Source organism: Pleurodeles waltl, chromosome 12 (genome assembly GCF_031143425.1).
Source record: "Pleurodeles waltl isolate 20211129_DDA chromosome 12, aPleWal1.hap1.20221129, whole genome shotgun sequence".
Lineage (NCBI taxonomy): Eukaryota > Metazoa > Chordata > Amphibia > Caudata > Salamandridae > Pleurodeles > Pleurodeles waltl.
The window spans coordinates 512,054,818-512,079,031 of NC_090451.1; the positions used below are offsets into that span (position 1 = coordinate 512,054,818).

Below are 24,214 nucleotides of genomic sequence, written 5' to 3' on the forward strand. Positions count from 1 at the left end.
TGGGACGGTAGCGAGGGCAAGGTCGGCGGAGCAAAGCTGTCGGGTCGAGGTGTAGAAGGAGAGCCGTCTGTTGAGGTATTCTGGTCTGGTGTTGTGCAGTGCCTTGTGAGATTGGGTGAGGAGTTTGAAGGTGATTGTCTTGTTGATGGGGGGCCAATGCAGGTCAGATGAGGCGTGCAGAGGCATTCTGGATGCGTTGCAGTCTTTTTCTGGAGTTTGGCTGTGGTTCCTGCATAGAGAGCAATGCCATAGTCCAGTTTGCTGCTTACGAGGGCTTGGATGACTGTTCTTCTGGTTTCAGTGGGATACATTTGTAGATCTTCCGAAGCATGCAGAGGGTGTTGAAGCAGGAGGAGGAGATGGCGTTGACTTGCTGGGTCACAGATAGTGAAGAGTCCAGGATGAATCCCAGGTTGCGTGCATGGTCGGTGGGTGTTGGTGTGGTTCCCAGTGTGGCAGGCCACCTGGAGTCATCCCATGCGGAGGGGGTGAAGCCGAAGATGAGGACCTCAGTCTTGTCAGAATTCAGTTTCAGGCAGCTGTTCTTCAGCCATTTGGCGATGGCCTTCATTCCTTCATGGAGGTTGGTCTTGGTGGTCTCGTTGGTGAGGGAGAGGATCAGATGGGTGTAATTGGCGTATGAGATGATGTTGAGGTTGTGAGATCGGGTAATGTTAGCGAGCAGAGCCATATAGACGTTGAAGAGGGTTGGGCTTAGGGACAAACCCTGGGGTACGCCGCAGATGATTTTGGTGGCTTCAGAGCGGAATTGAGGGAGGCGGACTCTCTGAGTTCTGCCAGTGAGAAAGGAGGTGATACAGTCCAGGGCTCTATCACGGATTCCTACGTCGCTGAGGCGTGTGCGTAGGGTGTGGTGGCAGACGGTGTCAAATGCGGCTGAGAGGTCCAGGAGGATGAGGGCTGCGGTTTCACCATTGTCCAGTATGGTTCTGACGTTCGTCAGTGGCGGCGATGAGGGCAGTGTCAGTGCTGTGGTTGCGGCAGAATCCGGATTGGGATGGGTCCAGAGTGTTGTTCTGCTTGAGGAAACGGCTCAGTTGTTTGTTGACAAATGGGGTTTCTGTCAATTGAATACTTAAGATTTGCCTGACTATAAACGAGGCCGACAGACCAAGGGTTTGGCAAGCAGTGTGCTTTGTTGCATTGTCAACAAAGTCCCCTGTCCATCAACGTAATCAGGCTGTCTGCTTTTTTAGTGTCTCATTTTTATTACTTTTTTAGCATGATCAAAGTTATAGAATTAACAATGGGTTGGTATTATCACTGTATCTGTATCAATGCACTCTCATGTGACTCAGTATGAGTCAGAACCATTTGGGTGCCAAAGGGCACTCAGGAGTTACTAGGCTTCAATGGAGGACTCATAGTCTATTTGCCCCTGATGCTTTGTGGCTGACCTACTGGGCCCTGAAAAATGAGCAGCAACTCTTTTGCTCTTGGTTCGCAGGTTAGCTGGTTGAGCTGTTCAAGGCTTACTCAGGGAGGAATTATAGGGCCGAAGACTGAGAAACTCATAAAACAATTCTCAACAATATGATAGTCCAGCTGAGGCTTAAGTGTGAAAGAAAAAGTACATACGTCTACACACTATGGGCAAACTATACTGAACAAAGTAAGACAGCATAATGCTGAAGGTCAGGCATCATAGTGCTTCATAGTGTTCCTCTACCCTGAGGGTTAGTCCCTAAGCTATCTGTGCCCACGTGGTCTGTACCCATGAGGAAGGGCACTCACAGAGTAGCAGGTGTAAATGACAATCTTTACGCTGGTGCTGTCCTCACCTCGACTATTTACCTCATGATCAGGTGCAGGGGAACTAATCTAAGGCACTGTGCTTTTTAGCAGCCACCTGGTGATAGCTACTTTGTTCTTTTGGCACTCCTGTACTCCTATGCTCCTACATGCTCACACAGCTGTCACAGTTATAGGCTACAACAAAACAACACATACAAGAGGATAACAGCCAGCAATCTACTGAGCAAGGGGATGTTTCACTGGTGAAGGGTTTGGGAATTTGTCGGAATACTGAAGTTAACCACTGCAGCCCATGCTTCAGGATCCCCAAACCACAGTCAAACCAGTGCACTCTGCAATGCAGCACACAGTTCTTTCAGCCACAGAAATCTGATGGTTCCAGCTAGAGTGAACCAAGTTATTTGCACGTCCAGGAGATAGGGCAGGACTGCTCAGTGACAGAAGGGTCCCGGACTCAAAAAGCTTCTTACTTGGTGTCAATTCAATCCTGCACCCCATTAACCTCCAATACCTAGGAGAAGGTTTGAGATGCTGTCAAGGCCCATTTTGGTCTCAACGGGAAAGTTGGTTCAGCAACCAGGGCTCACCACAGATCCTTCCAGCACAGTTCTCCTTTTGATGCTTGCAATGCAGCGGTTGCCTGTATTGTCTTATGCAGTTCCTACTTTCCTTGGATAGCTTCTACCCCAGCCAGCTATAACTTTCAAACCGTCTGCCATCTTCTGCAGAGCCAACAACCATGATTGAATCTGCCATTGCATGGCAAACATTTTGTAGTTAATTCAAGCCTTGGTGGGAGGGCACAGGGAAAATTCCACATCAGAGCACTGTAATGAGTAATAAGTAAAAGCATGTCATCAGCGGTATGAGATGTAACCACTGGAGCATCATCCACCTCTGATGCAGACTGCTAGACCACCAAGAGTCCAGTCACTACACATTTTTACAGGCCAGCTGCTCAATTTACGCCTGTTTTCTCTCTTTTTAGGTCTTGCCTACTAGACAGCACATGCGTTGTCTGTTGTGAGACATACAATAGGCTTCCAAGAACATACAGGGCCTTGGAGCCCTCCCATTGCTTACCATTAATTGGCTTTCCTGTGACTCTCATTTTCCTGCATTTGATTCATGCCCCAGCTTGTCAGTCTTTTGTTTGTCCCTTCCATGAAGCATAGCCTCTTTACCATCTCTTTTGACTGGCTGGATTCTATGCTTCCACTGCTTGCTTTTCAGGCATCACTATTTTCTTTTGGGTTAAGCACTCCATGGGAGGGCACATGTTTCCCTGCTGTCCCTCTCATGTACTCTTCCCCTGCACTCCATGTTGTTCTCTGTTGTCCATTTTTTGTAACTCCCACATGATACGCTCATCATTACGTACTTCCCCCTTGACTTTCTTGCATAAATGCTTCTACCCACATGCTTCACATTACTCTCCTGTTAGTTGTTTCTCTCTCCTATTGGTGCCCTCCCTGTTACTCTCCTCCACTTGCACTCTACTCTCTTGCCCACTGCTTCTCCTACTCACCCTGTAATTCCCCATTGCCTGCTCACCCACGTGCTTCTCCCCACCTGCTCCATGATGCTCTCATGCATCACTTCTCCTCCTGATTTAACTTGGATTGGTAACTATACAGAAAAAAACATCTACATCATTTTGTAGGCACAAGCATGAGTAGTGCATACGTCTATAAAACAACATCCATGACCAAGTCAAAAGCTTTTTCTTCTTCTTTCGCCATGCTGTAGAGCATTAAGGATGCTGTGCAGCATGGCTAGAAACCACTGGCAAAGCCACTAGGTCACAAAAAGAGAGACCTATTGGCTTTACCAATGCTTCTTTACTCCCACTTTCCTGTTTAGGTCTCGCCTAAGACAATGCATGCATTTTCACTTGTGAGACATTTTGTTTACTTAAAAGGGGCTTGATGCCTGCCCATTGTTTACCATTGGTTGGCAGCACACTTTCATTTGCTTGCGTCTCTTTGGCCAGCCCATGCCAGCTTCAATCCCTCTTCTTGTATCGTTGGCCCTCACCTGGAGCATAACCCAAGTTCTATTTTTTTGTCCTGTGTCCTACAACTTTCAATTCTTTTTTTAGTGTTATAGCATCTGTTTTTTAACCTTCATCAATGCTGCACAGCAGCTGCTCTTCTGTACAATGTGGCTAAAAAAACACATTGCCAAAGCCATTAGCTCTAAAGTAGGAGAACTAATGGCTTTGCCAGTGCTTGTTTCTACTAGTTTCCCTGTTTCCTCACTTGAGTTACTGTTTTTTTCTCAATTCTAATCTCTCCCAATTTCATTGTGTGCTTCTCATCTCTTTCACCCTTTATCTTGATCCTCTCCCTTATCTTATCTCCTTGCTTTCTGTCCTTTCATGCCCCACGCCTCCTCTTTCTAATCTCTGTACTTCTTCTCTCTATAATTTGCTGTCTCTTTATCTCTTTGGTAATGAATAGTTTTACATTTTCTGTCACTTTGCATCCTCGTGCTGTATTCTGGCTTCCAAATCATGATTGCTCACACTTTACCACAGTGGAAATGGTGGGCAGCCTGGTGAACCCCAATTGATGTCTGGAAGCCTGAGGGTATATAGTCAAGGTAAGAAAAGGTTCACTCCTTATTTTGAGGTTATGAAGAGGTGTTGAAAGCTCTAAGGGGCAGGAGTACAAAGCATTTGTAGGGTTACAAACAATTCGATTCAGAGTTGTTTCAAATGTACTAAACCCATTTTAGAATCTGTAACTTTTACCAACTACTAAAACAGGAATGCAACCCAATTCCATATTTGGAAGGCGCATTTTGTAGGCACCTCTTCCAAATCTTGATTCTGTATGCAGTGTATCAATGTTTTGAGACTGAAACTCACTCTGAAACACTGAAAAGTTACCATCTCCTGTTTGGAGAGGTGCATTATATACAGATTTTGATGTGCTAGTCCTCCCTATGGACCTGGCTTCAAAATCAATGTCATAGAGGTAGTCGATATTCCGGAGTCAATATTTTTGTTGATGTGATAGATTAAATATTCTTGTAACACACCTTCTCTCCCTTCCTTTTGTCAGTGCCAAGGCACAGCAGTAGAACAACTGTGGTCTAGGTGGGATGCTGATGTGGCAAAATTATGTCCTATACATTGGGGGTGAAAAATTCTTTAGTTGTATGATCATCTTGAAGGCTACATGTGGGGGCTGGAAACCTTTTATAGTAAGCTCTGTTAGAATGGACTCTCTCCTGCTATAATGGTGTGCCTGCAAGCAGGACCATAGTTCTCAATAGTGAGGTAGGTGCAGTGTCACTTTGGCACAGAGGTTTTGAATGTGCTACCTTTGTAACCCAATTGTGGTTTTAATTTACTACCCAAACTGGAGTTACAGGGCCGTTCTTCTTGCATGAATGAAGGCCAAGACAGCTTTGCCGTACCACTGCATGGGAGAGCCCAGAGTCAATTGTTGGGATACTCCTTTCACTGCCATCTATCGGACATCTATTAAGTGTCAAGTGGAGCATTTGCCCACAATTTGGTATACACTGCATGCAATGGGGAGATCACAAAAGACTTCTGTCAGAAGTTAGTGGGTGCTTGTGTGAACAATGTCTGGCAGGAGAGCTATTCATATTACAAAGGTGAAAAATAAAGATATTCATAATATACTCCTGATAGTTATGAGTGAGGAGTAGTGCGTCCTAAGGGTGAGGTCTTTGTGGTGATTACGTGGGGTTTTTGTTTTTTTGTAAACATTCAAAGAGTTCCAGAGCTTCGTTGAGGGCAAAAAGTTGTGCGATTCCCTGTAACAAGTGTTGTCGACACTTCAGTGAAGCAAAGCTGAGCCCACCACATAGAAAAGGAAATGTTAGAAGTAGTTTTCCATTCTTAGAAGATTGGCTTTGTACCCATTGGAGGCATGAGGCTTGAAGTGTAGGAAAGGGAATCAATTGATCTAAGAGGGCACTTTATTTTTGTTCCATGTAGATATAGGGCGTCATTATGACCCTGGCGGTAAAAACCGCCTACCGCTGCGGCGACAGCTGCCAAAAGACCGTCGTCGTGGCTACCAGCCGTCCACCAGATTATGACCACATCCGGGTTTCCATCAGAAGGATGGCGGAAATCCGGCTGTGGCCATGCCGGCGGGTGGCGGTGATGTGGCGCTGCTCACAGCAGTAGCGCCATGCCACGCCAGTAGACCGCCCCAGCCGTATTATGAGAATAAAATGGCCTGGCGGTATTCTGCTGGCGGACGCTGCTGGTGGCAGCAGGGCCCCGTCTCCCGCCGGAGGACCCCCTGACTACAGGTAAGTCGGGTGCTCCGACAGGGGAGGGGGTGGGAGTGTTGTGTGTGTGTGTGGGGGGTGTGTGTGTATGTCTGTGCATGCACAAATGCGGGTGTGTGTTACGTTTTGTATGTGTGTGCATGTTTGGGGGTGTGAGTGCATGTATGTTGAGTTGTGTGAATGCGTGTGTGCATGTATGTATTTAAGTGTGTGTGGATGTGTGTGTGTGTGAATGAATGCATGCATACATTGATGAATGTGGGAATGGGTGTGTGTATGCGTGTGTGAATGGAGGGGCGTGTATGAAGGGGGGATCTAGAGAGGAAGGGGGGGAAACCTGGGGAGGGATAGTGGGGGCAGGGAAGACCCCTATCAGTGACAGGGAAGGTATTCCCTGTCACTGATAGTGCCTACCGCCATGGTTTTCATGGCGGTAAGGATGCCACCAAAACCATGGTGGTAGGCGGGGTCATAATCCCGCAGGCGGGCAAGTGACGGCCGCCGGGCTGGAGACTGAAGTCTCCAGACGGTGGTCATTACCGCCCCAAACCGCCAATGTCATAATATGGAGGAAAGTACCGCCAGCCTGTTGGCAGTACTTTCCTCCATATTAACGCCGACTGCCGGGGTCATAATGATCCCTATAGTTTAGCGATTAAGATGTGGTGTGTAGGGTGAAAGAAGAAAGTATGTCTTTGAATCAACATAGCTTAATCTTGCGAAATTTCTTAGCTCTCTCTGAAGGTATTGTTCATGATTTTTCCTTAGTTTCCTTAATGTATCTTGAGTTTTAGAAATTTGCAAAAGTTTATTTTGGAAAGGTGATACAAATGCTGAGAGGCAGCAAAGGCGCCAGGTTTTTATTGGAATTTAGAGCTTTAGAGTAATTAATTCTTAATGTACTTTGTTCAAATCCTCGTTCTTAGGCCTCATTCGTAAGCACTGGGTCAATGGTTCCCAACCTTTTGATTTCTGTGGACCCCCACTTTAACATTAATGGAACCCAGGGACCCTCAATGAATCATCATGGAAATCCAGGGACCCCCGCCTGAGTCATTACTGGAAGCTGGGGACCTAATTTGTCAATATTTGTTATTATTTTTTAATTTTCTAAGCTCTCGTGGACCCCCTGAGAAGCCTTCGCGGACCCCCAGGGGTCCCCGGACCACAGGTTGGGAACCACTGCACTGGGTAGTTTAAGAGGGGCATGCATGTTGTACCTAGATCAACCAGTGCTTGGAGTAAGAGATTACCTGCGTACTTACATTACTCCTAATCCTGCCCTCTTTACGGCAGCTGTTCACCCCGCTTGCCCGCTCTATGCGCCTGACCCTTCATCCATAATCTTGGCTATGCTGAGGATGTTTTTGGGTTTGGTAGACCCTCTCTTCGACACACAATGAGGGAAGGGGCCATCATCTCATAAAAAGAACATTAAAGTTAATAACAACAGTGATAAGGAACAGTACGACTAGAAATATTAAGTAATTAGGCACCATTCAGCACAAAATTAAAAATGGCGGCTCATCATGGCTTCTTTAATGATAATATCTTGTCTGGAGAATGGGCTTGATCCACCAGTAAGAAAGCATCACTCACATCAGTGCACTAAGCGCCCCACACAGGGGAAGTGATTACTATATCAGTGTTAAAATACAATACAATGATTGGAGCAGACAGAAAGAAGGACGCTCCAGCAGTGACTGAGAGACACCTATTCCTGGGACAACACTGATTGTCAGGGTTTTCTCCACAGGTTCAGAACAACTGTCCGATGCCTTGGCGATGATGGATTTACTGAGCAACGTCATCCAAGGAAAGGAGCAGCCATCAGAGACGCTCAACCTGGAGGAGTAAGAAAGCTATGTCTCTCCCTCTCTCTCAAATATCTCCCTCTCTTCTTCTGGTCTATTTGTTATATCCCAGGATTTCCTAATGATATAATCATCTTTGCTTGAGAATGACACATATGTAACTAAATCCTCTCATACCCTACTTAAGACCAAAGCATCAAAAACGTAAACAAAATCTGAAACATTACAAAAATGTTCAGAGGTGGAGAAAAGGGAATGGACCACATCACTTAATTATTAAACAAAAGATGAAAGAGTCTCGCTAACGGGCTTGGTAGTGAAGAGGCACCAGGCTGATACTGCGGCACTATCTTCTTACTAAGCATCTGGTATCAGGTTTCATCCAGAGAGGTTTTACCAGGGACGGCTTCTCCACTGGATTTCCCAAACAGGAAAAATAAAATGACTACGTTATCATATTATTTTTCCTTGTAGTAAGGGGCGGGCGGGGCTGGACTGGTGGGAGGGGGCCAGAGGAGGGCTATGTGCACAAAAAGTGTGCATGTCTGTTTGGCCGGCCGTGTTGGGCCGGCCAAACAGACATGCGCACTTTGCATGTTCTATACCCAGATGTATTGCACAGCCAAGTGGAGAACGTGCCCAGGCTTCCATTCCTGGTCTGAGCAGCAGAGCAGGCTGCTCAGACCAATCACAAATCTGCTGTCAGCAGCGTCGTGATTGGCTGGGAGCCTGTGCATCCAGAAGGAGGAAGAGGACGGAGGGCAGACAAACTAGTCTCCCCTCGAAGGTGCGTATTTTTGTTGTTTTGTTTTATTTTATTTTTTTTGGACCTTCCGACCTCGGTCTCATCGCTCCCTGCCCCGCAATGCCACCCCTGTTCAGTAGCAGCCACCACTGGGTTTTTCTACTCCATTTTTGTGCGAAACAGTGCTGTCAATTAACACTTGACCACTAATTATGTAAGAAAGTCTGCTTTAATGGAACTGTGGGCATCACAATAACACAACCGTTCCTCCAAGCTTTGGAGACTAAAACATGTTTCACTAAACAGTCTTAATATCTCTAGCGTCACTTCCTTCCACCCCTAATTAACCAATCCAACAAACCTCCCCAACACAACTGTGAATCAACTCACCTTCATCTAACACCTGAACTTCCATTAAACTCCTAAAATGTAAAACTTGAACTTCCTTTTTACGATCTAAAGTGCAAGTTTAAGCCACTACTTTACCACCCCTTCCAAGGTGGTTGGCCCCCACAACTTGTAATTAAACTATTTTTATCAAAAACATCCGTCAATGGCCCCACCCGGAAATACCCTGCCTGGAGTGTGTTTTTTTTGTTCCTCCAAATGGTCCACCAGCAATTTTCAAAATTGCTCCTCTATTGCTTCTGCGTCCCTCAACTGCATTTAATAAAGTTCCATTCCTACCTCGGACAAATGAACATGATCGTCCCCAAAGAAACCCGCCACCCCAAAGATTATATTCAAGTGTCGAACTGTGCCACACCATTTTTCCCTACATAGCCTCTTCATCCCTCCATTCTTTCTTCCTCTGTGCCTTATCAATCGCTGCTGGCTTCTCTGCCCCTCTTCACACAACCCTAGGTATCAGCTCAGTCCACAACACATATGTGCCCACCAATTCACTTTCATCTCTCTAAAATACCTCGTCATTGCTTTAATCAGTGATAAAACATTTATGCGAACCAAACTGTTTCTGCCTAAATGTACAACCAAAATGTCAGGACAACCATCCTTACCCAACAAAACATTCACAGTCAGTACCAACCCATGCCATTTCATGCCACCTTTTCCAAACCACTTGCCCTTTGTCTTCAACTCATTCAAACCCAACTGCTTCTCATGGCGTCTTGTTGCCGTCTGCTTCTCTGCCAACTTCATGAATGAGTGGTCACACATAGATACCTAAAGGTCACCCTTTGCTGGGCCCAAAACTGAACCTAAATTATTCAACAACCAAGCATTAACAACTCTGAACAGTCTTCCAACTCACGGCATACATAATTCCTGAAGACCTCAGAGCACCATCTCACCTAGCCTTTTATTTGCCCTGCAGACCACCTGCATTTTTTGCCTCAGTTGCCGCCTATTACAAAGGGGTGAGTGTTGTAATCCTCTCCCTTCAATCTCAATTTCCTCAAAGCTCTCTGCAACACTGGACTCAATGGAAACGTCGTCACTCGCAACCCATCCTCATGTGTAAACACATACATGCCCCTTGCACCTCCTTCATCCAAAAACCTCTTTCACCAATACCAGGTAGGCTTTCAGATGAAACCTCCTCTCCTTTGCCATTTGGTCAGTTTTAGAACTCTACACTTTAAACCAGAGCCCCACCTCCTCGATGCTTACATCTGCCACCTTCACTCCTCTATATAACCGGGTATCCAATAATTCCGATACCCAAAAGGCCACAAAACAGATCCATAACATTGGCAAACAGAAAATGGTTGCTTCATGATCACCCCAGCATAGGTATGCAATACACCCAACACACACCCCAAAAGAAGCCAACACAGAGGCCACCTCACCTTCCTTTGCCGAACTTTCTAAAATCCTGCAGCCAAATTCCTGTGCTGAGGACTTGAAAGTCCACAACAGCTTACCATAGAAAGCTACTCCCACCAACTTAACCCTAATGGTCCTAACGTGACTTGCAACAAACCTTTCTCAATCAAAGGCATGATAAATTGCACGCAACAGCTCACCTTCTCCCCTCATCGCAACCGCCACTCTGTTTCCATGGTCCCGATTACAGAAATGTATTTCACGCCTGAAAGTCATTCTGGTGGCATCCTCGTTTTTTTCTGCATCCATTCTTATAGCAAGCCCACGGACTCTCCTCCACTGTGACTAGACAAAGCAGTTTCATTAAGAATCCCAGGAACATGCTGTGCCTTTAAAAAAAGCTATGTTTCGAACAGCCCAAAAGGAAAGCCTACAACAACTGACACACTTTTAAGTTTTTCGCTGACTGCCAATGAACAATGCTCACGACTGCCATGTTGCCATGTTAACTGCATTGAACAACACTTTTTCTGTTTGCAAACTGCTCTCCCTTTGTCGCAAAAGCCACCACAAGTAGAAAAAAACTCCAGAAAAGCAATGCTGGACCCTCCAAACTTCCACTCTTCCTGCCACTGTTCTGTGCACCATTGTCACTGCCACAACAGACCAAAACCTGAACCTCCTGCTGCAGCGGAAAATGTGTTCATACCAATTCTCTCCCAGACCAATTAACAAGATACCTTTAAAGTGTTCCAGAAATGTCTTCCACATCTTCAGATCAGCTGGCACACCACCAGACAACCTGACCCTATAATTTGGAAGAGACAAACCCAATAGTGCCAGGCCTAGCCTTCTACAGAAAGGCCTGCCAGCCATCTCCATTTTTCATGCAAAATGTAAATGACCTAACAAAACTTGCACCTCCATCGAATCATATCCAGGAGTTCTAACACAACCCTTTTCTTCTTGTCTGGAAATCTAGCCTCCATTATGCATGAGTCAATCTCAATGCCATGAAAAGGCAATACCATTCTAGACCTGCTGTTTTCTTCAACTATACAAGGAACCCCTACATCTGCCATCAATGCTTTAAAACTGTCCAGCATTCTCTTGCACTCTTCCGAGAACGCTGCTCCCACAAAGAAAAAATACATCCAAATAATGGTACCAGCTTGTGACCCGTCATAAAAGTAAACAGCCATACTGCATAAAAGAACTAAACTTTTCAAACATGGCACGTTGCACAGAACATCCTATTGTAAAGCCTTCATCACAAACTGTTGACCCCAAAATTGAATGACTCATAACACAACATTTTCTGGATGCACTGCTAACAATTGGAATACTGCTCATATATCACTCATACCCATCCTAGCCCCCACTCTTACCTTCCAACCAATTCAATGGCAACATCCACAGAAGAATAAGTCACAGATGCCAAGTCCTTATCAATAAAATTGTTCACCTAGCTTTCTTCTGGCCAAGATAGGTGCTGGATCAGGCAACATTACCCCTGCTCCTTTTCCGGTACTACTCCAATAGGTGACACAATCAGCCTTGCAACTGTCCAGTCACCAAACAGGCCTACCATCATCCCTTCCTGCATTTCCTTCAACAGCTTTTCCATCACCACCTGACCATGTTACTTAGCAGATTTTGAATTCCACATCCATCTTCTTTCCCTTGACCCATGACAGCCCAACTTAAACCCAGCCTTGAAACTTTCAATCAACAACCTCCTGTCTTCTGCATTCCATTAACACTGAGACCAATATTAAATTATGTACCACATACCTGGGGTATCTGCCCTTTCCTAAATGTCCCTGTGCACTTCTCCCCAACCCCGCCATTATGCTGCTGCCAGTCTACTCCTTACTGCCCCTGAACCCCTCCAGGTTTAACCCCTTAATGTAGAAGTGGTTGCAACCCTCCACATTTTTTTTAACTCTTTTAATTTAAACAGAGCTTGGGGTACAGAAAGTATACATTAATACAGCAGACCTCAGCATAGTGAACATAACAGTGGCAGTAGTTATCATCCACAAAGGAAATGATTGTCCACGACAGAACAGCGCTTTTATGGCCTGAAATCATATCCAATCGAAAATGGCAACCACTGTATCCCCATAATTGCGAGTTGGTGAATGTTATTATGGCCCCATGTCCACGCAGCCCCTGAAGTTGCACCAATGGCCCCAGACTCTCTCCCATTTCTTGGGGCATTTCCGGCTCTGGTAAACCAACTTCTCCACCCTCCGACACCAGTCTAGGTCTGATTCCCACTCCCTTAGTAGCAGAGGTATAGACTTGCCCCATGCCTGTGCAATATTTCATTTGGTGACCGCCCACCGCTAGTGTAGCCCAGATCTTTGAGTACTTTGTCCATAGTTCCTCCCCCGTTATCTGCAATTGGGTCCACTTGCCAGTCATGGGGACAGAGAACTCCAGGACCTGAGAGATCCTGTTGGTGACCGACCTCTACTAGGTTTGATTCACTTGGGCAAGTCCATAGGATATGAAAGAAGTAACTCTCCTGCCCACAGCCATGAAGGAATAAGGGTGAGTCGGCCTTCTTAATCTTGTACAGGCGGGTCCTAGAGTAGTAGGATCTGTGTAGGATTCTCAATTGTATGAGCCAAAACCTTGCTTGTATTGCTATCTCCAGTTGGGTCTGTTATGCTTCTGTCCAGTCATCATCATCTAACCCACCCAGCTCCTGGGACCATGCCTCCCTGAGGGACCCCTATGGGTCTGGGGAATTATTTACTAGTTTCCAGTAGATTATTGAGATAGCCTTGCCTGGTATGGATGCTGTGAGCAGTTTGTCCTCAAGCGGGGTGGAGGCCTGGTGTTGTTTTCCTTATACAATATGGCATCGCAGGGCTGAGCTGGAGATATCTGTACCTTTCAGTCTTTGGCAGTTCGTACTCCTGAGAGAGGGACTTAAGTGGTATGTTACTGGTGTCTCCGGATATCACCCAGTTGCTCGATTCCAATCAACTGTCACTTGGAGAAGCCTGCCAGTCTGCCCACTTCTTGTAATAGATCACTGTCCCAGAGGGGTGTCATTTTAATAAGTGTGCTTTTAGATCTCAGTGCATTGCTTGCCTCCCTCCAGACCCGTAGCACAACCGGGTATGAGCTGGCAGCTCGCTCTCCATGCATTGTCTGTGTAGGGCTGTTACGTGTTCCCTCTTTCCCATCACTGTCCTCTCTATGTGATATGCCGGCTGCTCGAGGTCTGAGAAGACCCAATCATTTATTACTACCAATTGTAAGGCCGAATAGTATTTAATAAAATCTAGGAACGCCACGCCCCCGTCATACACCCCTCTCTGGAGTTTCCATAGGATGATATGTGGGGTTGTACCGTTGCATAAGAGGAGACGGAGTGCATGATCAATCCGTCAGAAAAGCTTTGGTGGAATCTGGTATGGTGTGTTCTAGAAGATGTAAAGATATAAAGAAGTGACATCATTTTATAGAGTGCATCTCTGCCTATCAATGACAGGGGTAATGACGTCCAATGTGCTACATATTTATGAATGCGGTCTAGTTATGGGAGTAGGTTGTAAGGAAGTCCTGTGGGTCTTTAGTAATGTGGATCCCAAGATACTTAAAGCTGTCTATTACCACTGGTTCCTCACAGCATGAGGGGAGATGTGAGGGACCACCTACCAGTGGAAAGACCACAGATGTGGACCAATTTATATGATATCCCGAGTGGTCCCCAAAGATCTGGAATATCTGCAGGATCCTATCAGTTGGAGGGTTGGTTGGATAAGCTAGAGCAGCACATATTCAGCATAAAGAGAGATATGTTCCTCCCAGTCGCTGTTCCTGCTCACCCCTTGTACCAATGGGTCCAGACACACAAAGTCCGCAAGCGGCTCTAGTGCCAGCATGAAAATCATGAGGAAGAGAGGGCAGCCTTGTCTCATTCCCCTCTGCAGGGTGAACGTGCGGGAGACCGCACCATTCACTGTGACACTCGCTAGTGGTTTTTGATAGAGGAGTTCAACACAGTTACAAAATTTTGGTCCAAATCCCAATTTTGACAGCACTGCAGAGATATGTTTCCATTAGATACTATTGAATGCCATTTTGGACGCATCTTTTGTTCTGGGACCACTTGACATATGTAGTGCTCCATACAGGCAGTGCAGATGGAGCCTTGTGCTTCTATGGGGCATGTTTAGGCCATTAGGACGCGTCTTTTGTTCTGGGGCCACTCGTCATATGTAGTGCTCCATACAGGCGGTGCAAGTTGAGCCTTGTGCTTCTATGGGGCATGAAGCCCGATTGGTCAGGGTGGATTACTAAAGTAATGACATTATGGAGCATATTTGCTTGGGCTTGTAGTAGGACTTTGATCTCAATGTTCAATATGGATAGCGGCCTGTAAGAGGTGCAGTATGTTAGTGGTTTACCCGTCTTATGGATTACAATGAATCATTGGTGTTGTGGTGTTGTGATAGGACGCCTTCCTTTAGCGCCGTCTGCAAAATGGCTCTCATGTGTGGGGCAAACCTATGTACCATTTCCTTATATAACCCCACTGGGAGCCCATTTGGGCCCACAGCTTTCCCTGATTGAAGGTCTCTTATGGCTAGTGATATCTCAGCTGCCATTTGAATTGGCCTCCAGTGCCTTTCCCTGATTCACTATACAACGAGCAGAGGCTAACATCTTGTAGTAAATCCACACAGTAGCTGGCTGACATTGTTGTTGTCGATTGGTACAGCCCTTCATAATATTCCGGAAAGGCTTTGGCTATGTTCATGATATTTATCTATAGCCTACCCTCACTATCCATTATCTCAAGACCCAGGACTAGTCTTTGTCCCGTGTGTAGCCAAGCAAGTAGCTTGCTTGCTTCGTCGCCCACATCAAAAAGTAGATGCTGCATAACTACGGCATAGCTACGGGCCTTCTCTTCTATGAGATCCAGTAGATCGCTCTGACGGAGGTGCAGTTGGTGGTGGAGATCGTCCGAGTTCTCCGCCAGTAACCTGGCCTCTAGCTCTTCTATCTCCCTTTCTATTTCAGCACATTTAAGTTTTGTTTCCTTTTTCTTACCCCCATGAGGGCCTGGGCTTGTCTCCATATGACGGTTTTAAAGGCCTCCCATAAGGTACTCTCGGAAGCAACCGCCCCCACATTTTCCTGAAAATAGGTGCCTGCCCCTTCCCTCAGTTTGTCCTTCATAGGTGTATCTCGTACCTGCCATGGATCTAGCCTAGGGGCCATTACCAAGGTTTGGACCGTTCCCTAAAGTTAGACTGTTACTGAGAGTGGCCAGGGATCCCTTTGGGTCTTATGTTCACTGTTCGAAATGTATCTGCATGTATGCACTGAGTGAAGAGTTGTTCTAGCTGTGAGCAGCTGTTATCCGTTGCGTCTAGCCTGAGGTCCATAACAGCATTTGTATCTCCTCCCACTCTGAGAATCCCTGGAGGTAATTCTAGCAAGAGCGTTTGGGTGGAATGTGTAGGGAGCAAACATTTAGGGTTGTGCCCTTCCAGGTGCTTTACAGGGCTACATATCAGCCTAATGGGTCACACCAACAGCGTTTGGGGATAAGTGAAGCTGTTTTCTTGATTAGTATCACTGTGCCCCTTGTGTCACATGTATAGCCTGCATGTGCTAAGAGTTTGTAGCCAAACCTGTATAGTGCTCTGTAGTTTGTACCCCAGAGGTGCATTTCTGTGAGTAACACTGTAGGAAAGTACCATCTTGCCTGGCATGTTACCCCCATATTTCACTTTATATATGTTGTTTTAGTCTATGTGTCACTGGGACCCTGCCAGGCAGGGCCCCAGTGCTCATAAGTATGTGCCCTATATGTGTTCCCTGTGTGATGCCTAACTGTCTCACTGAGGCTCTGCTAACCAGAACCTCAGTGGTTATGCTCTCTCTGCTTTCCAAATTTGTCACTAACAGGCTAGTGACTAAATTTACCAATTCACATTGGCATACTGGTACACCCATATAATTCCCTAGTATATGGTCCTGAGGTACCCACGGTATTGGGGTTCCAGGAGATCCCTATGGGCTGCAGCATTTCTTTTGCCACCCATAAGGAGCTCTGGCAATTCTTACAGAGGCCTGCCAGTGCAGCCTGAGTGAAATAACGTCCACTTTATTTCACAGCCATTTACCACTGCACTTAAGTAACTTATAAGTCACCTATATGTCTAACCTTCACCTGGTGAAGGTTGGGTGCAAAGTTACTTAGTGTGTGGGCACCCTGGCACTAGCCAAGGTGCCCCCACATCATTCAGGGCAAATTCCCCGGACTTTGTGAGTGCGGGACACCATTACACGTGTGCACTATACATAGGTCACTACCTATTTATAGCGTCACAATGGTAACTCCGAACATGGCCATGTAACAAGTCTAAGATCATGGAATTGTCACCCCAATACCATTCTGGTGCCCAGAGCTCCTCCAGTGTGTCCCAGACCTCTGCCATCTTGAAAACAGAGGTGTTGGGGGCACACTGGACTGCTCTGAGTGGCCAGTGCCAGCAGGTGACGTCAGAGGCTCCTTCTGATAGGCTCTTACCTCTCTTGGTAGCCAATCCTCCTTCCTTGGTAGCCACACCTCCTTTTCTGGCTAGTTAGGGTCTCTGCTTTGGGGAATTCTTCAGATAACGAATGCAAGAGATCACCAGGGTTCCTCTGCATCTCCCTCTTCACCTTCTATCAAAGGATCGACCGCTGACTGCTCAGGACGCCTGCAAAACCGCAACAAAGTAGCAAGACGACTACTAGAAACATTGTAGCACCTCATCCTGCTGGCTTTCTCGACTGCTTCCAGGTGGTGCATGCTCTGGGGATAGCCTGCCTTCACCCTGCACCAGAAGCTCTGAAGAAATCTCCCGTCGGTCGACGGAATCTTCCCCCTGCTAACGCAGGCACCAAAAGACTGCATCACTGGTCCTCTGGGTCCCCTCTCATCCTGATGAGCGTGGTCCCTGGAACTCAGCAACTCTATCCAAGTGACTCCCACAGTCCAGTGACTCTTCAGTCCAAGTTTGGTGAAGGTAAGTCCTTGCCTCCCCACGCTAGACTGTATTGCTGGGTACCGCGTGATTTGCAGCTGCTCCGGCTCCTGTGCAGGATTTCCTTCGTGCACAGCCAAGCCTGGCTCCCTGACACTCTATCCTGCAGTGCAAACCTTCTGAGTTGTCCTCTGGCGTCGTGGGGCTCCCTTTTGTGACTTCATGTGGACTCCGGTTCACTTCCCTTCCAAGTGCCTGTTCAGGTACTTTTGCGTGTGCTGCCTGCTTCTGTGAGGGCTCCCTGAGTTGCTGGGCGCCCCCTCTGTCTCCTCCTCCAAGTGGCGACATCCTGGTCCCTCCTGGGCCACAGCAGCACCCAAAAACCTCTACCGCGACCCTTGCAGCTAGCAAGGCTTGTTTGCAGTCTTTCTGCGTGCGAACACCTCTGCAAGCTTCATCGCGACGTGGGACATCCATCCCCCAAAGGGGAAGTTCCTAATCCTCTCCTTTCTTGAAGAACTCCAAGCTTCTTCCAACCGGTGGCAGCTTCCTTGCACCCTCAGCTGGCATTTCCTGGGCTCCTGCCCACTCTCGACTATTGGACTTGGTCCCCTTGTCTTACAGGTACTCAGGTCCGGAAATCCACTGTTGTTGCATTTCTGGTGTTTGTTGTGCCTGCAGAATCCCCTATCACAACTTCTGTGCTCTCTGGGGGTAGTAGGTGCACTTTATACCTACCTTTCAGGGTCTTGGGGTGGGCTATTTTTCTAACCCTCACTGTTTTCTTACAGTCCCAGCGACCCTCTACAATCTCACATGGGTTTGGGGTCCATTCGTGGTTCGCATTCCACTTTTGGAGTATATGGTTTGTGTTGCCCCTATACCTATGTGCTCCTATTGCAATCTATTGTAATTCTACACTGTTTGCATTACTTTTCTTGCTATTACTTGCCTAATTTTGGTTTGTGTACATATATCTTGTGTATATATCTTATCCTCATACTGAGGGTACTCACTGAGATACTTTTGGCATATTGTCATAAAAATAAAGTACCTTTACTTTTAGTAACTCCAGTGGTATAGTAGGAGCTTTACATGTCTCCTAGTTCAGCCTAAGCTGTTTTGCCATAGCTACCTTCTATCAGCCTAAGCTGCTAGAAACACCTCTTCTACACTAATAAGGGATAACTGGACCTGGCACAAGGTGTAAGTACCTCTGGTACCCACTACAAGCCAGGCCAGCCTCCCACAAACACCAGGTCCAGGGAGTGTTTGCGGAGGTAATGAAGGAACAAGGTCTGCTTAATCTTGCCGCCAAGGCCACTCACATTCCAGGTCCATATGATCAGATTACTCTTTGTTAATGCTATCATTGGTGAGGGGCTGGTTGGGATGTGAGGAGCATGTCTTATTTGTATGTCACTATCAAGACATGGCTTGCTGATGGCTGCTTACCGTGTGGTTCATGACCAGAGCAAAAGTAACTGTGTTCCAATGTACTACTAAATATTAACATATCAACCTCCCAATTAAACTCCCCCCTCCAAACTACCATGCACAGTGAGTTAAAAATTACCCACCCCTCCAATTTTCAGACAGCCTGTCACCCCAAAAACGCAACCGTGTGTGGGTGTGCCAAGGCCGGCGTGCCGATTCAGATGAGGATAAGTCCTAAAGTGAATGTTTCCCCCATCTGTTCAGACAAAAGTGTATGACCCTTAAAGTGAAGCTTGTTTTACCCCTACAGGCTGGTCTCTCCCCCAAGTAAAAGAGTCACTATACCATATTGCTGGGGAGACCAGTGGGGTGGCCCTCGCTGCTGCGTTTCCGCATTGTTTGGGTCTCTTGCTGCTTCCTCACGTCCAGCTGAGGATCTCTTCTGTGCAGTTTGGCCTCCCTTCTGCCTTTGATTCGGCATCTCTTGAGCAAGTCCCATGCTTCCTCCAGCAAGGTGAAGGGCCATGTTTTGCCCTCCACGGTTACTTTGAGTTTTGTTGGGTAGAGCATCATGATCATGTACTTAAGTCATTCGTCTCTTAGGGCCTTTTTAACTTCCTCAAAATTCAAGTGCTGTCTCTGTACCTGCAATGTGAAGTCTGGGAAGAATCAGACAGTGGCATTATCGACATGTAGGTCTCCATGTGACTGGGCTGCCTGTAGGATCGTGTCACGGTCTCTATAGTTGAAAGTTCTGATAATCATGGTCTTTGGAGGACCACCTGGGCGCTCTCGATGGAGAAGGATTTGGATAGTCTTTTTGTGTGGAGGCTGTGGAGGACCAAGTCCTTCAGGAACAGTTCAATGCTGAGACCCTTCCTTCCATTTAGGGACGCCCACCACTTGAATATTATTCCGTTGGACTCTGCCTTCTTGGTCTTTCAGCTTTGCAACAATCACTGTGTTTTGTTTCATCAGGAATTGGACCTGGTCCTCCAAGAGTTTGGTGACAGAGTGTAGACCAGTAATGTGTGTCTCTGCTACCAATAGCTTCTCTGTGACTTTGCGGAGGTCTGCCTTCAAAAGATTCACATCCACCGTAACAGTGTCTATCTTGGGCTTTAGCGTGCCTTTTACATCCTGTATCTTAGGGAATTATTTCAAGCAGGGAGGGTTCTGCTGGCTGTGAGGGTTTGGGATAGACGTGTGCATTTTCTGCCATCTTCTGCATGTCTCCTGGTGTGGCCCTGGTCACTGTATACTTGTCCAGGCTGTTGGACTGAGTGGGACAGGGACCTCTATTCCTGACCATGTCCACTGTTGCAGGGCCCGCACAATTACTGATGTTGTTGTCATTGCCCCCTATTGTAGAGGGTGGCGGGGGCCACCGAGAAGGGTGAGGTCAGAGCCCTACTGAGGAGATGGAGGCATGTCCGGTGCATGTCTCCTTAGCCCCAATATCTGGATGATGGGCCCAGTTTGTCTTAGGATGTACTGGTCCTGAGGGGAGCAGGAGACAGTCCACACAGGGCTCCTTTTTCCTGGAGGTGTCTCCACTCTCGCTGCCACAAGTTAAGTTTTTTTGGGGGGGAATGTATGGCGAGCCCCCGCCGCCACCACAATCGTTCTCCCTTCATGCTTATTTTATCCCGTGCAGGCCACTTTACAATGTACGGGCCAATCACTTCCTCTCTCTTGGCTCCACAGTGAATACAGGGATAACACCTATCTCCCATGTAGCGCAATACCAGCAGGGGCAGTACGGATCTATTGGGGGCTCCTGTGCCGTCCTCAGCTCTTTGTTCTTCCCCCCTTAGCCGCTGTTGGGGTTTATCTGGAGGATGGCTTGTGCTGCCCCCGCAGTGCTGCGGTTGCCAGGTGCCCCACCTGAGCTCAAAGTGGTGGGTGTTTCCAACTTTCTGGCAGCATGAGGTGGCCCGACTCAGGATGTGCCTCTGCTTGAGCAGGCGCTGGTATCCAGTCTACCTTGTCGGCTGCATGCCATTGTCCTGGTTGTGCTCTCATCCGCGGTGGGCTTCAGACACCTTTGGGAGGAAGCCTCTCTGAGCTGGATAGCTGTGCTGCAACACCCAGGCCTTGTGAGTTGACTTGGCCTCTATTTTGCGGCCGGCGATCTTAGCCGTCTTTTTATTTGCTTTGCACCCCAGAGTCTGGCTCTGAGTGTGTGCGCATAAGTGGCGTTTCAATGGCTGCAGAGCGGTCGGGCCCCCTAGAAACGGCATGATGGCTGGCGATGGGAGACGGCCCATACAGGTCGGATAATGTTGTGGATTGCAAGGGATTGATTGTCAGCAGCTACGGAGCTGCATAAGTGTGAGGCCATCTTCGGTGCCAGCTGGCCACGCCCCGCCCTTCACAATTTGAGCATTCATAGCTAAATTTGCAAAACTCCCTGTTAGAGAAACCCTGATTGAGAGCCCAAGATGGACACTCTTGCCTTTCTGTTCTCTCCCCATCAACCCGACCCATCCCTGGGTGGTATGGCTCTGGAAGGATGGATAGGCCAAGAGAGGTCCACTGCCCATAACCACTGTTGCTACCAGCCTCGTGGGCACCACAGTGTGAAGACATAAGTTGTTGTCCTTTTCCTCTCACTTACCTTCCACATCCTCTGCCACATGACCTCCGAACTCCTTGTCATACCGTACCCACATGTACCCCAACATATTATCTGTGCCTTTCTAATTACATCCATATTCTTAAACAATGCTATACACTCAGGAAATTTCTCGCAGTATACACTTGCATATAGGAGAAATTATAGCATCTAGATCTCTATATTCACTGGTAGCCTCGGCCTCTTTGCCAAATTATACTCCTCCTCCCTAGATCCTTCCTTGGCCTGCACTTCCCTATGAAGTGACTTAAAAACTTCCATGTGCTCCCCTTTCCATATCCAGTCTTTTGTGGCTTCCATCAGGTGTACCCCCAAATGTTGGTAATGCCCATATAGGGAAGATTTTTCACCTTCAACTCCTTATTCTCCCCTTTAGCCGCCTCCTAATTTACCCCCTTTTCCATATTTCCATCGGCCCCTTCTGAGACTGCCTCTCCCTTCACCTGTTTGTCCTTCAAATCCGACTTACCTTTATCCCCAGCTTAAACATCCCTATCACCATGCTCTTCTCCAGCACCTTGTCTGTACCCACACTTTGATCTGCCACATATTTATCTTTGTGCAGCTGCACCTCTCCCTTGTCCTTACAGTCACTTCCCTTTGGCTCAAGGCCTTTGGATACCATGACAAACCTCATTCAAGCATCAAATATTTTACTAGGCCTCGGGGTCAAGGCCCGCAACGCAGCATGCCGACCTGCCAGAAGTCAAGTCTCTAGTGCTTTCAATTTCCTCTCTCTGTTCGACCTCTTCTGCACTGAGTCCTGGAAAACACCAACTTCCACTCCCTGTATCCTGGTCTTCAAGCCGCCTCTGCAGAAAACTCTCAGACGACCATTGCCATTCAGCCCCACTTTCACCCTTCTCATCTATCATCTCTCCTTCCTCCAATTCCTCATCCTCTTCTTCAAAATTCAACACCAATATGTCTGCTATCAATTCTCCTCTACTGACGTCACTTGCTCTAGGTAAATCGTCATTGTCAACACAACCTTCCTAGCAATCATTGCCAAACTTCAAGTTGCTTGCAAATGGGAAGGCCACCCAAGGCATTCCCAAATCTTCCCCTGTTCGGTTCCCTGCTGCCTTCCGGACAGCCGCTTTTGAATGTGCCAGTGCTTCCTTCCTGGATATGTGGGCCACACCTAGCTCTCCAGGGTACTGCCGCCGGTCCAGGTTGACATCTATCAGAGTACCAGCGAAAGCCAGTGTGTCACTCTCTACTTTGTGGTTGAACACTCACACCCCACCACCCGCAGTGCACTCTTCCACGACCCCGGGCGCTAGCAGATCTTCACAGCCCACAGCCTTTAAAATCTGCAGGCCCTCGGCTACATCTGCCTTGCACCCTATTCTGGTAAGTGACTCCTGTATACCCTACAACTGCCACCAAATTGACACTTCTATCTCTCTGTACTGGCATAACAGTCTACCCCATTACTGTAACAAATACAAAAGATCCTCACCAAACCTCTGCTAAGCCTGGCAAAACTACACAAATAACTGATGTCACCCCAGCCACTGTGTTGTTTCACTGAAAATGGTATCTAACTGCCTCAAACCTTTGCCACCAAGCCCTGCAGCCCCGCCCGAGAGCAAAACTGGTCAACAGTAAATTTATGTTTGCAATAAACATTTTTTGCAGATAGTTTGGACACTTAGGGGGTCATTACGACCCTGGCGGCCGGTGGTAAGCTGGCGGTAACACTGCCAACAGGCTGGCAGTGTTCCGCCAGCTATTATGACCGTGGCGCAATAGCCACGGCCCGCCGGCCCCTCCACTATACCGCCAGGCTTCCGCCTGGCGGTCATAATCCCCTGGGGATTATGAGTCCCCGACCGCCAGCCTGTCCGTGGCGGTGAACACTGTCATTGAAAGGCTGGCGGTAAGGGGACTTGGGGTGCCCCTGCACTGCCCATGCACTTGGCATGGGCAGTGCAGGGGCCCCCAGGCATAGCCCCGTCGTGCATTTCACTGCCCGAATTTCGGGCAGTGAAATGCGCGATGGGTGCTACTGCACCCGCTGCACATCTGCATTGCCCCGGCTCTATTACGAGCCGGCTGCAATGTTGATGTGACATTTCTGCTGGGCCAGCGGAAATGTCATTATAGGGAGACAGGAATACCGCCGGCAATGGCGGTATTCTGTCTCCCGCGGCCTCGGCGGTCTTTTGAAAAGACCGCCGAGGTCGTAATGACCCCCTTAATATTGTTCCCCCTCACAAATCTTCCATACTACATATACCTGTAATTCCTAAACCATATGTGCTACTAAAACGTTTTTCAAAACAATTTAAACCTACAGTACAATTTAAATATACTATGATTTTGCATAATGACTGCACATGTGCCAGGAAATAGCTACTCAGGTGCCAGAAGTGTGGTCAGTTCAGATATGGATGATTCTATGTAATGGCATAGCTGCTCAGCTGCCATTTTTTTTTATCATTCATTGGCTGAAACTGCTCATAATCAGAATAAAAGAACAAACTATAAGTGTAGTGGGGCTGCTCCTTTCCAGGATCTGCTCATTTGCAGTACCCTGATCTTGTGTATGGGAGCTGCTTACGTGCCATGAGGAGACTCATGCTTCATAGCATAAACTATGTGTCGTTGGGTTTCTCATGCAAATTGACACTGAGTATATTGAGTCTGCCATGGAGCTGCTGGACATGTAGCTTTGGCAACTCATGTTCTAGAGGAATTGATGACAGAAGAAGCAGCTGATGTG

General features: G+C 47.4%; 1 protein-coding gene across 2 annotated transcripts in view; it reads left to right on the forward strand.

The window, feature by feature from the left end:
• The window catches only part of ADGRG5 (adhesion G protein-coupled receptor G5), a 542,058-nt gene that overhangs the window by 248,198 nt on the left and 269,646 nt on the right, over positions 1-24,214 (forward strand). For both annotated transcript variants that reach the window (XM_069217338.1, XM_069217337.1), the window contains exon 3: positions 7,811-7,907. In XM_069217338.1, the coding sequence (XP_069073439.1) occupies positions 7,811-7,907 (97 nt within the window). The remainder of the gene's footprint in view (positions 1-7,810; positions 7,908-24,214) is intronic.